This window comes from Eleginops maclovinus, chromosome 22, assembly GCF_036324505.1.
Source record: "Eleginops maclovinus isolate JMC-PN-2008 ecotype Puerto Natales chromosome 22, JC_Emac_rtc_rv5, whole genome shotgun sequence".
NCBI lineage: Eukaryota > Metazoa > Chordata > Actinopteri > Perciformes > Eleginopidae > Eleginops > Eleginops maclovinus.
The window spans coordinates 11,576,833-11,589,557 of record NC_086370.1 but is presented as its reverse complement, the minus strand read 5'-3'; the positions used below and the strand labels follow the sequence as shown (position 1 = coordinate 11,589,557).

Below are 12,725 nucleotides of genomic sequence, written 5' to 3'. Positions count from 1 at the left end.
TATGCTTCTATTTGGAGAAGCCTATTGTCTGGTACTGTATGTTATGCGTGACATTATCATTTCACTGCAGAGTCGATCTGCACACTGTGCTGCCGGCTATTATAAAAGTCTGCTCACCAAGCTGCTATTTGTCTTCATATTCAGGCCCCAGCACTACGTGCCAAGAGGACTCGTGTGCCAACCAGGGTGTGTGTCTGCAGCAGTGGGAGGGCTTCAGCTGTGACTGCAGCATGACAACATTTGGAGGACCGCTGTGTAATGATGGTAGGATTCCACTTCCTGGTCTCTTAATAGTTTTTGCTTATATTTAGTTTTTCAAATGAGACTGACAAGAACTAGAAAAGCATAACTTGATGTTCGCTTTGGGTTGCCCTTACATTGTATGAGATAAAGGGTCTTGTTACTTAATTAAAATCCAAACAGATCACACAGAATACCATGCATCATAGGCATCTCAAAGTATTAGATGCCTCATTCATTCCATCTGCTAAGCTAATTAAAAACGTCCAGAAAAACCTGAGTGTCAGACATTTAAAGGTGGGTGTTATCTTTAACAGAAGGGCCATTTTTATCCTATGCTTTCACACAGCTTTTGTGTTCCAGCTCATTATTGTTTCCTGTCTGTGTGCTATATTTGTGTTCTGCTTTGTAAACTCTCCAATTGAACTGAAAGTAAAGGCCGGAACTGTGCTGTGTACTGTTGCTTTGTAGAATGATTCTTTAGACTATTTTTCAGTATCTTTGTTTTGATAAAGAAAGTGGCTTTACTGATTTTGTTGAGATGTAGCAACTGTTGTATTACCTTGCTGACAGTTCAGTGAAAGCTCATTAAGGTTTGAGAGATGTACCACTAGATGGAGCAACACATATTATGTTTTGCTTAATAAAACGTCAACACCTAGTCAATCAAATTCATTACATGAACCCGGAATGCACTTATTGTTTTTAACACATTTGACCACACTGCTTTTGGTTTAACATTGATCCCAATTAGAACCTTAAACACACCATACAGATTTAAACTTTGAGCCACATGATACAATTTAAAAGTTCTGTGATATTAATCTCTCTTAAACACAGTTGAATAGGCATTTTGTTTAAAGAAGTCTGTGCTCATTAATGTTGAGCTTTGGAGAAAACTAGGGTAATGTCCGCTCCTCCTTTTTGGAAATGGGCTACTTCCTTATGCAAAACATACACAGGGGATTTTGTTTGGTCATTATTTTCTTCTGCAGTGGTTCACACAGTAGGGGTGAATGGGCAAAGTGCTGAACTGCATTAAGGAGAAAAGAACAGAGTGGGCACTCCGGCAATGACACAAAAAAAAGCAGAGGAGAGAGCACCATAAATGTTAATGCATTCTATGTCTCTCCTACCAGCTTGATAAGACCCCGTCCTTTGTTATCAACAGAAAGTGTTAAAGGATTCCCGTGCAGCCCCATACACTGAACATATCTGCTGCCTATGATAACACTAAAAGGATTCTTGTGTCCATGATATGTGAGTGCGGGTGTAGCTTGTCCTGATCCTAGCCCTCTTCTGCTCGTTTTACTCTGCCTTTCTTTCCTCAGACTGTGTTTGGATGAACAACGCAGCAGAGATGTGCAGGAGGTGTTAAGGGATATTTAAATGTTGAACTCCTCGTGAACCTTTTTTCTGTGATAAAAGGGAGAAGACATGCAGCTTTTCCCCCCACCCTTTCTTCCTGTCATCCATATTCATCCTGAGCAGGCCTATACATCTCATTAACAGCACTGGGAGCAGAGTGGCTCACAGGACATGTACGCACATATTATAAAAGAGGAAAAGAGCTCTACCTGCTGTGTCTAGTTCCCGTAGCTCTTTATTCCTACTGACCTGACAAAACATAGGGACAGATCAATGTGCAGGCCCAGAGAATAAGATATATATAAACAACACTTTCCATGAATTATCTTTCTCAACAGAAACACTGAACTACTCCTCACAATAGTGATGCAAGGCTTCCTCCCTCTGCCCAGGAAACTCTGAGTAGGAAAAATGAAGCTGGATATGGTTGGGTTTTATCTGTGTTGATGGATTGTCATGGGGATAGAGGAAAAGGGGATGCGTCAAAAGGAACGAGAGAAGCGTCTCTGAGGAGAATATCACTTTTTACCAGATATATTTGCATAAGCTGAAATGCAGGCAATTTACGACAGAGCAATGGGTCTCTGGGAAGCAACCTACATGGGAAGCTCACTGCATTTCCACATATTTCTCTAGTGGGTAGTCTCACACGGAGAAATACTCAATTTCTTAGCCCCCTGGACCCATAACATTCACAGCCGGGATGCATTGTGCAGCTGTCAGTCACAAATCATAAGGGAACTAATATTATGTCTGATACTACGATACAATTTCATCGTTCAGCTCATGTAAATTCAAACAGTACTTCTTTCTCAGCAGAATAGTGTATATTGATACGTGTGTGCAGTACTCAAAATTAAAAAGTCCCTTTTTAATCTTAATTTTCTTTCCTGGTTATAATCACTTTATAATCACAACACTTGACTGTAATTCAAAAATCTCAACAAAAGAAAATAGCCAGTATGTGACTGTGACCTGCAATCAAATAGATTCATAACATTGTTTTCATATGTAGCTACAGTTTTCATTATTATGTTGACAGACTTATCTGTTTTAAGAATTTAAACAATGAAATGAAACATACATACTCTACAACTCTACAGCCTTTTCTTTTGGAACACAGTTTATCCCATAAAATGTTGAGTCAATGATTCTTATCTTTTATGATCAATCTTTTGGCAAAAGAACATTATTTTGCAATACTTTTGAAGTTGTGAAAACACAATTTGTACTGTGTTATGTATAGCTGTATAGAGAGGGATGGGGTGTCAGTGATTTGGAAGCATTTCTTAAACCAGTGAAGTAAAGAAAAGCGTTTGGGATGCTGGCCATCTGTAGCAGGGCCAGTCCTTTAAATCACTCCTCTATAAGTTATGGCCAACACACTTGGGTTTCCGAGTGTTTTGTCCTATGGGGGATACAGACTACTGTACACAAGTGAGGAAGACATCAGTGAGAACATGAAGACATCAGTGAGAACATGAAGACATCAGTGAGAACATGAAGTGACACCTTTTTTTTTTTTAATTAACACATCTTTAGTGCATCTTTACATCTCCGCTTTTTTGTTGTTATTTTTAGTGCTTTATATTGCTTTATGCAAATAGTTCTACCTTTTCACAACATTCTAAAAATAAACAGAGCATGCATTGTGCTCCATGTAGCCACACTGCACTAGTTTTCATTTTTTAGAGCTATGTAACCTTCCATGGCTGGGCTGTGAATGTGTTATTCTAAAAAAAAATAGTTCCCCTTTTCAGGACCGCGCTGCACCTTTCAGTTCAGAATGATTGGCGGGATGATGAAATAGATATAAAAACAATCTTCAAACCTTCTTTTCATCATCTCCAAAACACTTCATCCAAGTGATGTGCCAATACCTTTTTTGAATGAACTGTGATGATGTTTGAATGACACCGTGTCTTAGAGATATATTTTAAGAACCAATTATTCCCACTGGATACCTACAGTCTATGAAACGAGGAGAAATAAGGCAATCTGGCCAAGATAAAGCTCGCTCAGAACATACATGTGAGATGAACTATGATGGTGATACGCACGCATATGAGCTCATCACTACAAGCTGTTTCTCATGCCAGTTGGAATAAAATGGCATTGGGTTCGGGATCAAAAAGGAGACACAGGCGGCATGTTTCTGTGTGTGATAAGGTCATCAGTAGTACGGTGCAAGCGCATGCCCAGGCCTGTATTCGTCCAGACACAGAACACTACTAGTGTCTTCTTCTCAGCTTTGAGATCACCTGATATTGCCATATTGGATTTTCTCTTCTCTGAAAGTCCACTGGGCTTTGAAAAAGTGTTTTCGAGTTTTCATTCCGAATCTGGCTTGGCGTGTGTTTGTGTTTTTGGGACAAAAACTCAAGTCTAGACCACCTGAGGGAGTTAGCCTGCAGTGGTCAAGCATCTGAGTGTAATGTACAGAGACAAAGAGAATGGTGTTTGCTGTTAAGCTAAAGTGGGTCACGGAGAGGCTCCAGCAAGGGGTCTGCCTGGCCTTCGTGCGAATTTTCGTCTCGCCTGATTTCTCCTCTGCTCAGTCTTATAGCCAGAGCTATTAGTACCATGTCAATATTGTATCAACAAAGGGGGTTGTGTGGGTCTATTCTCCATTGTCTCTGCCCAAGGGGCAAAGAGCAGCCCCTCACTTTATTTCTAATGTGTCTGAGTCAATGCTCATTCTTGTGTCTCTGTACCTTCAGAATAGTCCGTCTGACCCTAAGGCTATGTGATCTGCATTAGACTTGGGTCTGATTTTTCTTAAGCACATACAGACGAAAGTCAAAGGACCCTATTTCTGTCAACTTGTCCCTCTTCATGCACTCTAAAGACAGCTACACTCACAAAGAGAAGCTCACACACTGACTCGTTTGTTGCATCAGTCCACAAAAGACGGAATTCAAGAAATACTTTAAAAAGAGTAGAAGCTCAGAATCTAAGAAATCTTAAGTGATATTAGAAAGTTAACACAATGAAAACAACCCATCAGTGAAGGTGGAGTGGTGGATTTGACCGAGAATGACGGTATTGTATGCATCGCAACCAATTATACTAGGATTCTTCAACGTCAAAAGTATTTCTTTCAAATTATTGCCGAATATCATTTACCATTTACACAGGCAATGTTAACTCACTTTGGCCATTTGTAAATCTTCAGGCTTGTTCCTCGAGTTTTCTTGTCGTATAAAATAGGTCACTTGTGTTTCAGTACAGTGGTGACGGTCCTCCAGATTTACCAGGCAGATAAACACAAGAGCACTCGATAAAGGCAAGCAGGAAGTACAGCAGACAGTTTTGTCCCGACTCTTCTGTGGTAGCATGCAAGGAATTAGACCACTTAGTTCAGTTTCGATCAATACAAGGGGACACTCAGTCCAGTTGTGAGGCCAAGGGGATACGAGGCACTGGAGTAAACAGCCTGCTGTCACATGGAAGTAATGCTCTCTTTGCCCTGGATGTGTGGCCCCCTTTTAATGCAGCTCAGCGAAACAAATCTATTGGTCTGAAAATATTTGGGCTGCTGTTTGTATTGAAAGCTTGGCCTAGCTTTGAACAGCCAATTGCGCCCCAAGATATGAGAGAAGCATTCTTAAGTGCTTCTGTGCCCTCTAGTTCCCATCGACCCAAAATGTGCGCACACGCTTACAAGAATTAGCACGTCGCGTGTTTAACTGATCTGTTGTAAGGCAGCTGAAGGCTTTTCAAATGTACAATGAAATACTGAGTCCAAGTAATAATTATTTACTTTTTTTTATCACATCAACAAACATATAATAATAATACATACATAATATTGATATAGCGCTTTTCCCAGTGCTCAAAGACGCTCCACAAGGAAATAAGAGTAAACAAATAAATAATAATGCACTATTACAGTTATTGTGGAAACGGTTTGCTCATATAACTGATCCTATGAGGATAAATCTGATGATACCCTATATTATGTTTACTGTCCCAAATCCCATGAGAAGACCCAAACCAACAATGAATTCATCATACTAATGCGGTGTGTGCTCCCTTTATATATCTTATTACTCTGTGCCATAGTTCTCATCCCAAAACACAGCAATGAGTCATATTGTTGTACTTGGTTCCATGTTTCTTCATTTCAATGAGCCACGAAACTCTACTTTATATAGAGTCAATCCCACACACACAATACTGTCTAGAAAACCAAATGTTTATGACTGTTCTTGTGACATTACTCTTTCTATTACATTGCATAGTCTTCAACAGATGCTGTTTACTGTTTGAATTATGTTTGCCTAGCTGTGTATGGGAAAACCCTTTCAAAAATATAGATAAGACTATATAATATTTGTTAATTGAAAGCAGTTCTAAAACAGGCATTTATTGTAGAGCTAGTGTCTTTACTACGTCTAGATCCTCTTGTGTAGATCCTCTCGTGTCACTGTATAAGGATGTAGAGTATGGACGGATTAGGATCTGCCCACCTGTCACAAGAACCCCATGGATGCTTGTTTTTGTTCGAGACGGATACTTGGTTGGATTGTTTTTTTATCATGCCTGAGCTATTAAGTAAGGCTTTATCGGTACGTCCTCTTGATGTTCCTCTTTACTTTCACTTACTCCCCACCTCCAACCCAATATAAGTGGTCACTGTCTGGCCTAATTCTTTTTCAATAATTTGCACGAACTGATTGAGTGTCTGAATTTAAATGGGTTTTTGTGCCAGGGTTAGGGTGACCATATGTGAGTAAGGCTGTTGGCATGGAAACCTTCTGTCCCACAGTGGATGCTGTAACATGATTGCAACTCTGCCCATGCAGTGTAAATGAGCATGCATTTAACTACACGTACACACTTGATACAGTATGACAGTTCCCTTGACTGATGGTGAAACATAGAATAGAGCTGTGAGGAAGCCTGGCTCTTGCTCATGCTGACACGACCTGAAAGTCAGATTGCTTCATAAGACCGTGCTGCTGATCATACGGTGAGACAGATATGTAGTGTGGTCTCACTAATGCAAACTCAGTTGGGGAAAGACTTTGTAGTGCTTCTGTCAATTACAAGAGTTTTTGAAAATGATGTTTGCGTCAATGAACACTATGAGGTATGAGAGTTGCATTTGGCACGTTGAGGTGTCTTTATTGCAGGCTCTGTTGTAATCAGAAACTAATCTGAACTCATTGCAGTGCAGTGGTGAGAACCTAATCTTTGAGGTGTTTTTTATTAATTGGTAGCCCACAGGGGCATGTTGACAGGAAATAGGAAGCTGTTGTTCTCCACAACACAATACTAATTAAAGTGTTGACTAGAAGACATAGTATCTGCTAAGCTTCCCTGCTGGGTGATACACTGACGCTGTGAATATTCCCCTTGGGCTATTGAACCTGACAATGGGGGAACTGTGGCAAGAATCTAAAATATCCACACCAAAAACCTGATTGCTTGCTTGTACTTAACTATCTGAAAACTTTTGATTGCTTCTGTTGACGTTCTGTGAATGAGTTCACAGTCAGAGTTCATTTAATTGAAGAGAAAATTTGATTTTCAGTTCAGCGAGTTGCAAATTCAGATGCTGATGGACATTGTAATGGAAAAAAGAATATTTTCCCAATGACAAGAATGCAATAAATAATGGACTGTTATGTCGTTTGTAACACATTATACATAAAGATATCTATTACTCATTGTATCTGTGAGTCCAGAACTAAGAATATATGAAGGTCTGAGTTGACATTAGACAAAGAGACCAATGATTACCGTTACCGTGACATTCACTTTTATGTGACCGAGCTGCTTCCAGAGATCTTTTCTTTAGGCCCAGGAGAGCTTAAGTTTTCTGCTGCCTTTCTGTCATTATTTGCTTAATGACAAACCCATTATGTACTCAGCAACCTGTGGAGAACATCTTGGTGTGTTAGAGAGCTCCAACTGTAACCACAGCTCTGACAGTCAAACATGAGTCTACTGCGCCAACACACCTGGGTCTAACGCTCGTTATTTGCCCACCACCATTGTTTTGCTTTTTTGATTTATAGAATTAAAACCGAAACTCATAGTACAGTATTATCAATAATACTTTAACCACGCTTTACTTTCAGTTCGACAGGTGTACAATTATAAAGTGAGCATCTGAAGCGGCAGCATCAAAATCACCACAAGGAGAAACAGGAGTCCGATTTCACTCATCACAGGAAGACATTGAGGAGACAAAGATGGTAACAATTGGTATCAAATTAGCCCATTAAGATTAAAATTAAATCAAAGGCTTTTAGGGAACTGAAAAAGGTAATAGAGCAATCTGTAAACTTTTAGTTTGAAGCTAATCTCCCCATTCTGCACTGGGAGAGAGCGTGTGGTTTTCTGGTATTTATAATGATTGTGTGAAAGCCTCCTAAATTCTAATTTAGTAGAGTTTTGGAAACGTAATCAGACATGCTTGATACATCAACTTGTTCTACCCTTAGACACACACAAACAGCTGCTAATCTGTTTTTCCTCTTTAATATCACTTTTGATGTGATACACTACTGGATGCACTATGCCTGCAGTAAAGCCACAGGAACATCCACATGAACGTATACAATGATGTCACAAAACAAATGAAAGAGCCTCTGTTTTAAGAGGGTCTTGTCAGCTAGTGTCCATCGCAAACAAACAGCTGTTTATTCTTTCTGAGCGTAGCTGTGTGCTCCAAATAATATTAACACTATGCACAAAGGGCTTAGACAATACTAACCCTCCTCTCGTTCTCCATCGTGGGAAGGTCAGAAGAACTTATCCATCGGAATTATCCTTGAACTCGACTAAGTTCTGAAGTTTGTTCTCCATTAGCGAAAGATGTTATGTGTGGCACTTTTAACAAAGTCTTATCTTTAGACATCTAGGGGGGAGAGCTGTCCACTTTCCTAAACTACTGTTTTAGGGTGGAAACCTGCTTAACAGGCTTGAAAGACATTTTAAAGATGATACTAGGGGGCTGCACTAGAACACTACAAGAATGAATCAAGTCCTAATTGCGTTTCCTAATGTAATGTTTGCAGACATGCTGCTTTACTCATTCTGTATGTGACACACTTTACACAAATCTGTATTGCGTGCTATGCTGTACGCCGCTGGCCATTCACATACCAAGCCTTAACATGAATGGATGTACATGCCCTGCATGGGTCAGCACTGCAGCTTCCTGCTTCTCTCCCCACTGGATTTCTTTGCATCTATTCAGAAAAATGCACGCATATCTTGTCCCTACAAGTTTTCTTGTCTCCAGTAAAGTATTTGCACTGTATAAGTTAAGTCTTTCGTTGTTAATTTTGGCATCTATTTGAGATTCAATAGACAAGACAATAGATAATTGCACTCTTCTGTAAAGCAGCACTCCTGGCAACTTTCAATTTTTAATACATTTTCCCAGTATTTATTTTCGCCACAGTGCCTCCCTACATGCAGCAGACATTGTCTAACTGCTCCTCTTAACCTCTCTTAACTCCCACATGTCATAATGTGGTCAGAAGCATCTGCCACTTCAGTTTTGATTATTTCACAGGGGCAGAACAATTTTCTCAGCTCGGCTTTAACTTCTATTTTATCCCAGCAGCACACTGCCTCCCTTCAGTCTTCAGCGTTCTGTGTCGTAAAGGTGGAAGCCACAAGGGACTGCGCAGTCCCATTACTCATCCGTTAAAATTAATCTCATTCATTCGACTAATGTTTCTTCAATGATTTTATGTTACTTAAATGATTCATACTAGAGATAAGACCCAAAATACACTGCGATAGATCCTTGAGATGTGTGACACTATATCATGTCATTGAGTATTAATAGAGTTGAAGGTGCACATTGAATGAAAGCACTGGAAAGGAAAAGCTGCGACAGTATTGCCCATTGATTAAACTTTGTGTATGAATGTGCTTTTGCTATACAACACCATGTAAGATTCTCAGTTGAATACAGGTGCTGGCTGCATAATGCCTTTGTATTAAAACAAATGTTTGTGTATATTCAAAACCAGATCAAAATGAGTGCACTGTGGTGTGCTCCTCCAAAGCAAGTCTATTGATTTTCTAATGCTTTAATGCCTAACTCTATTCCAAAAGGCATGAATATTATTTGATAATACACAAGAATCTTGGAAAAAAAATTCTGAAGCTGTTTATTCTTGAATAGATTCACATTCAGAAAGAGAAAATGTTTTCCTATTAAAACTCTCTGTTGTCCCAGTTAGTCTGAGCGTGGCAGAGTTGTTCATTAACAAAGACGCTGCGACACACTATGTCCTTGACCTGTTCAGGATGAAGCACTGTAAGAAGGGAACTGATCTACTTTGAACAGACTTCAGGAAAGACGGAAAGACAGAGACAGACTCAGCGCCCCAATGGCCCACTGCATCTTGCTGTCAGAGGAGATAGAGAGGAAGCCTCCGGAAAGCTGCCGACCTGTGACCCCTATCTCTCTCACTGACAGTTAGGATTTGGTTTATGCATTCGCAGACACATCATCGTCACACACCCACTCACTGACACACAGAAGTACGTACACTTGCCTGTATGCACACAAACACACACACACACTCTCACCCTTTACTTGCACTTAGGTTCAAGGATTTTTGAATGTTATTTTTTCCATTTGTGCTTGATCTTAATGTGTATTTAAATGGATTTATGGAAATGAATTTCACTGTTGTGTTTACGTTTATGCATTAGGAGAAAAAAAAAACCTGTTGGTCACACCAGCGAATTTCCAAAGCATCCTGCAGTAGCTGACAAACAGCTCAGTGTGCAATAAAAAAATCTGTTTATCTTCTATATGTAGTTTTTGCCTACTCTAGACCTGGCAATGGAAAGAATGTGGCACATACTCTCTGTGCATTTATGCTGAACACCAGTAAAGTGTATCATTTGTGGCCGTCTCACTGTACTTGAACTATGTACAGAGGTAATGATGTTGAATAGTTAAAGCTACATATTGATAATCATATATTCATGTATAATATTCAATATATGGGGTGCCATATACAGTATATACAACGCTACAATACCTAAAAATGACTGCAGTATGTACATTTATAAATCAAACCAAATATCTCACTGCATTAATAGTTTCAAAAGAGTGTTGTAAGAGTTTTTTTTTTTTACTTAACAGCTCCATTCAATTAAATTTGATGTCGAAGTAATTTGCCACACAATTAGAGTATGAATTCATGAGAATGGATGTTGAGCTTTTGTTTCTTTGTTTAGCTTGAAGTGAGAATGAAGTCATTTCAATATGCCACCATGCAGTTTCATTTGCAGACTTCATTTTACAACACTCATTTTGCATTATTTCTTATTAGTGGGTTGTTTTATCAGCTTGAGTGGTGTTATTTATGTAGACTTCAAAGCTTGCATACTGAACGGCGTGTGCAGCACAAATGTCTATGCAGTGCATAAGGGGCTGCTGCATCTTACATAAACAAAGTACCTTATTTCTCTTCGCTTACAATGTATGCTCCATTTCTTTAATATAATAATCACTGACTGTGTGACAGCAGCACACGCACATGGGAGAGATGTTCGTAGAAAGAGCTAATCACTAAATGATGAGGGTATTCATGACTCTAATGATAATTTAAACCCTGAGCTACGGGGCACGGGAGTTTGTCAGACATGCTGAGGTGCAGATGAATTGGAGTACGGCAAGTCGATGCTTTTTTGACCTGCGATGGTCCGAGTTTACTTCCATCACTCTAGCTGATACAGTGTGCTGTGACAGACAGCCGCCCTGATCTAACATCCTTCGCCAACACAAACACCATTGACACCATGGCCTGCCCTCTGTGCTGAAATACTGTAGAGCTAGTGTGTTCCATTGAGTGTTGACTCCCTGTATATGTCTGTTCCCCTCATGTCACATCTAGGGATGACTAAGACAGCACTGTTTCTATTTCTGTACACTTGCACACATTAACATCAGTGCACTGTGAGCTCCTCTGTCTCTCTCTGTAGAGATTATGAAACATATTTGGATGACTAATGACATGTTTGACATTCGCAGAAAACTCCCCGTTGTATGAAGAGCTCAGGTCTTACATTGTATGTCAACGAATGACAAGCAGTATTAGAGTTGATTAGCTACAGCTTTGTGACAAAGGGAGGACACTCAATGTAATGTAGCTTCAACAGCTGCTTGTTCTAATGACTGTATTATGGGAATCAAAATAGAAACGTAATGATTCTTCTTCACTGCTGCTCTGTATCACAGAAGGGTTTGAACTTTTACATTTCTCATGTGATCTGATAAACATTACATGAAGATTAGGGAACTTTGTAACATTAATATTTTCCAACCTTCAGTGTAATACACCATGGCATGCTAACTACAGTATATTCTCCCTGCCAGTGTAAAGTATACCCCAGAGATGAAGGCCTCCACACATGTTGCCGTGCCTGACACAGATGTGTCTCTCCAGCACACAACAGGTTTACTCGGCTCATTCTTGGCTTGGCCTGCATGCTTCATCTGCTCTGAGCCAACAGTTGTATCTGATACACTAAACCGCACCTGATTGCAGTAATCCTGGTACCCTCCAGCGTTCCAGACTGTGTTAATTGAAGTAATACATCATTAGATGTGTTTTGCTGTAATGGGTACAGTAAACATCATAGTTGCTCTTGAAGAGAAGAAACATTGCTTTCAAAGTGGCTGTAAGTGCCTGTCCTTCTCTGAAGGGTCTCTCCATGTGTCATAAAGTGTCGCCTGATGGCCCTTTAACTGATTTAAGGGCCGTGCTCCAGTCACGTCAGGCACTCTTTGACCACCCATCTGCTGCTCTCCCCCCACTGTTCCTCCAGTCCTCCAAAAAATCATCTCATCAGCGCACTGCATTGTGGTTGCAGTCTTAAGTGAGTAACAGAGACTACTCGTGTCCTTTTATTCCCCTTTTCTCTCCAAGGGACTATTACACCCTAGACCAATTTCTACTCCTATCACTGATCACTTAGTTCGGAGATTGAGGGAAAGTCAGCAGTATTTCGAACAGATGTTTTCCCTCCCCCCGACCCTTTTGCTTTTTACTCTCTACGGCTTTACTCTACTGTTTTACCTTTAAAAGAAACAAAGAAGTGCAGATCCAAAACGGGGAATGTGCTCA

At 40.0% G+C, this 12,725-nt stretch overlaps 1 protein-coding gene across 10 annotated transcripts in view; it reads left to right on the top strand.

The window, feature by feature from the left end:
• The window catches only part of LOC134858721 (neurexin-1a-like), a 221,679-nt gene that overhangs the window by 109,937 nt on the left and 99,017 nt on the right, over positions 1-12,725 (top strand). For all 10 annotated transcript variants that reach the window (XM_063874765.1, XM_063874764.1, XM_063874769.1 and 7 more), the window contains one exon: positions 145-264. In XM_063874765.1, the coding sequence (XP_063730835.1) occupies positions 145-264 (120 nt within the window). The remainder of the gene's footprint in view (positions 1-144; positions 265-12,725) is intronic.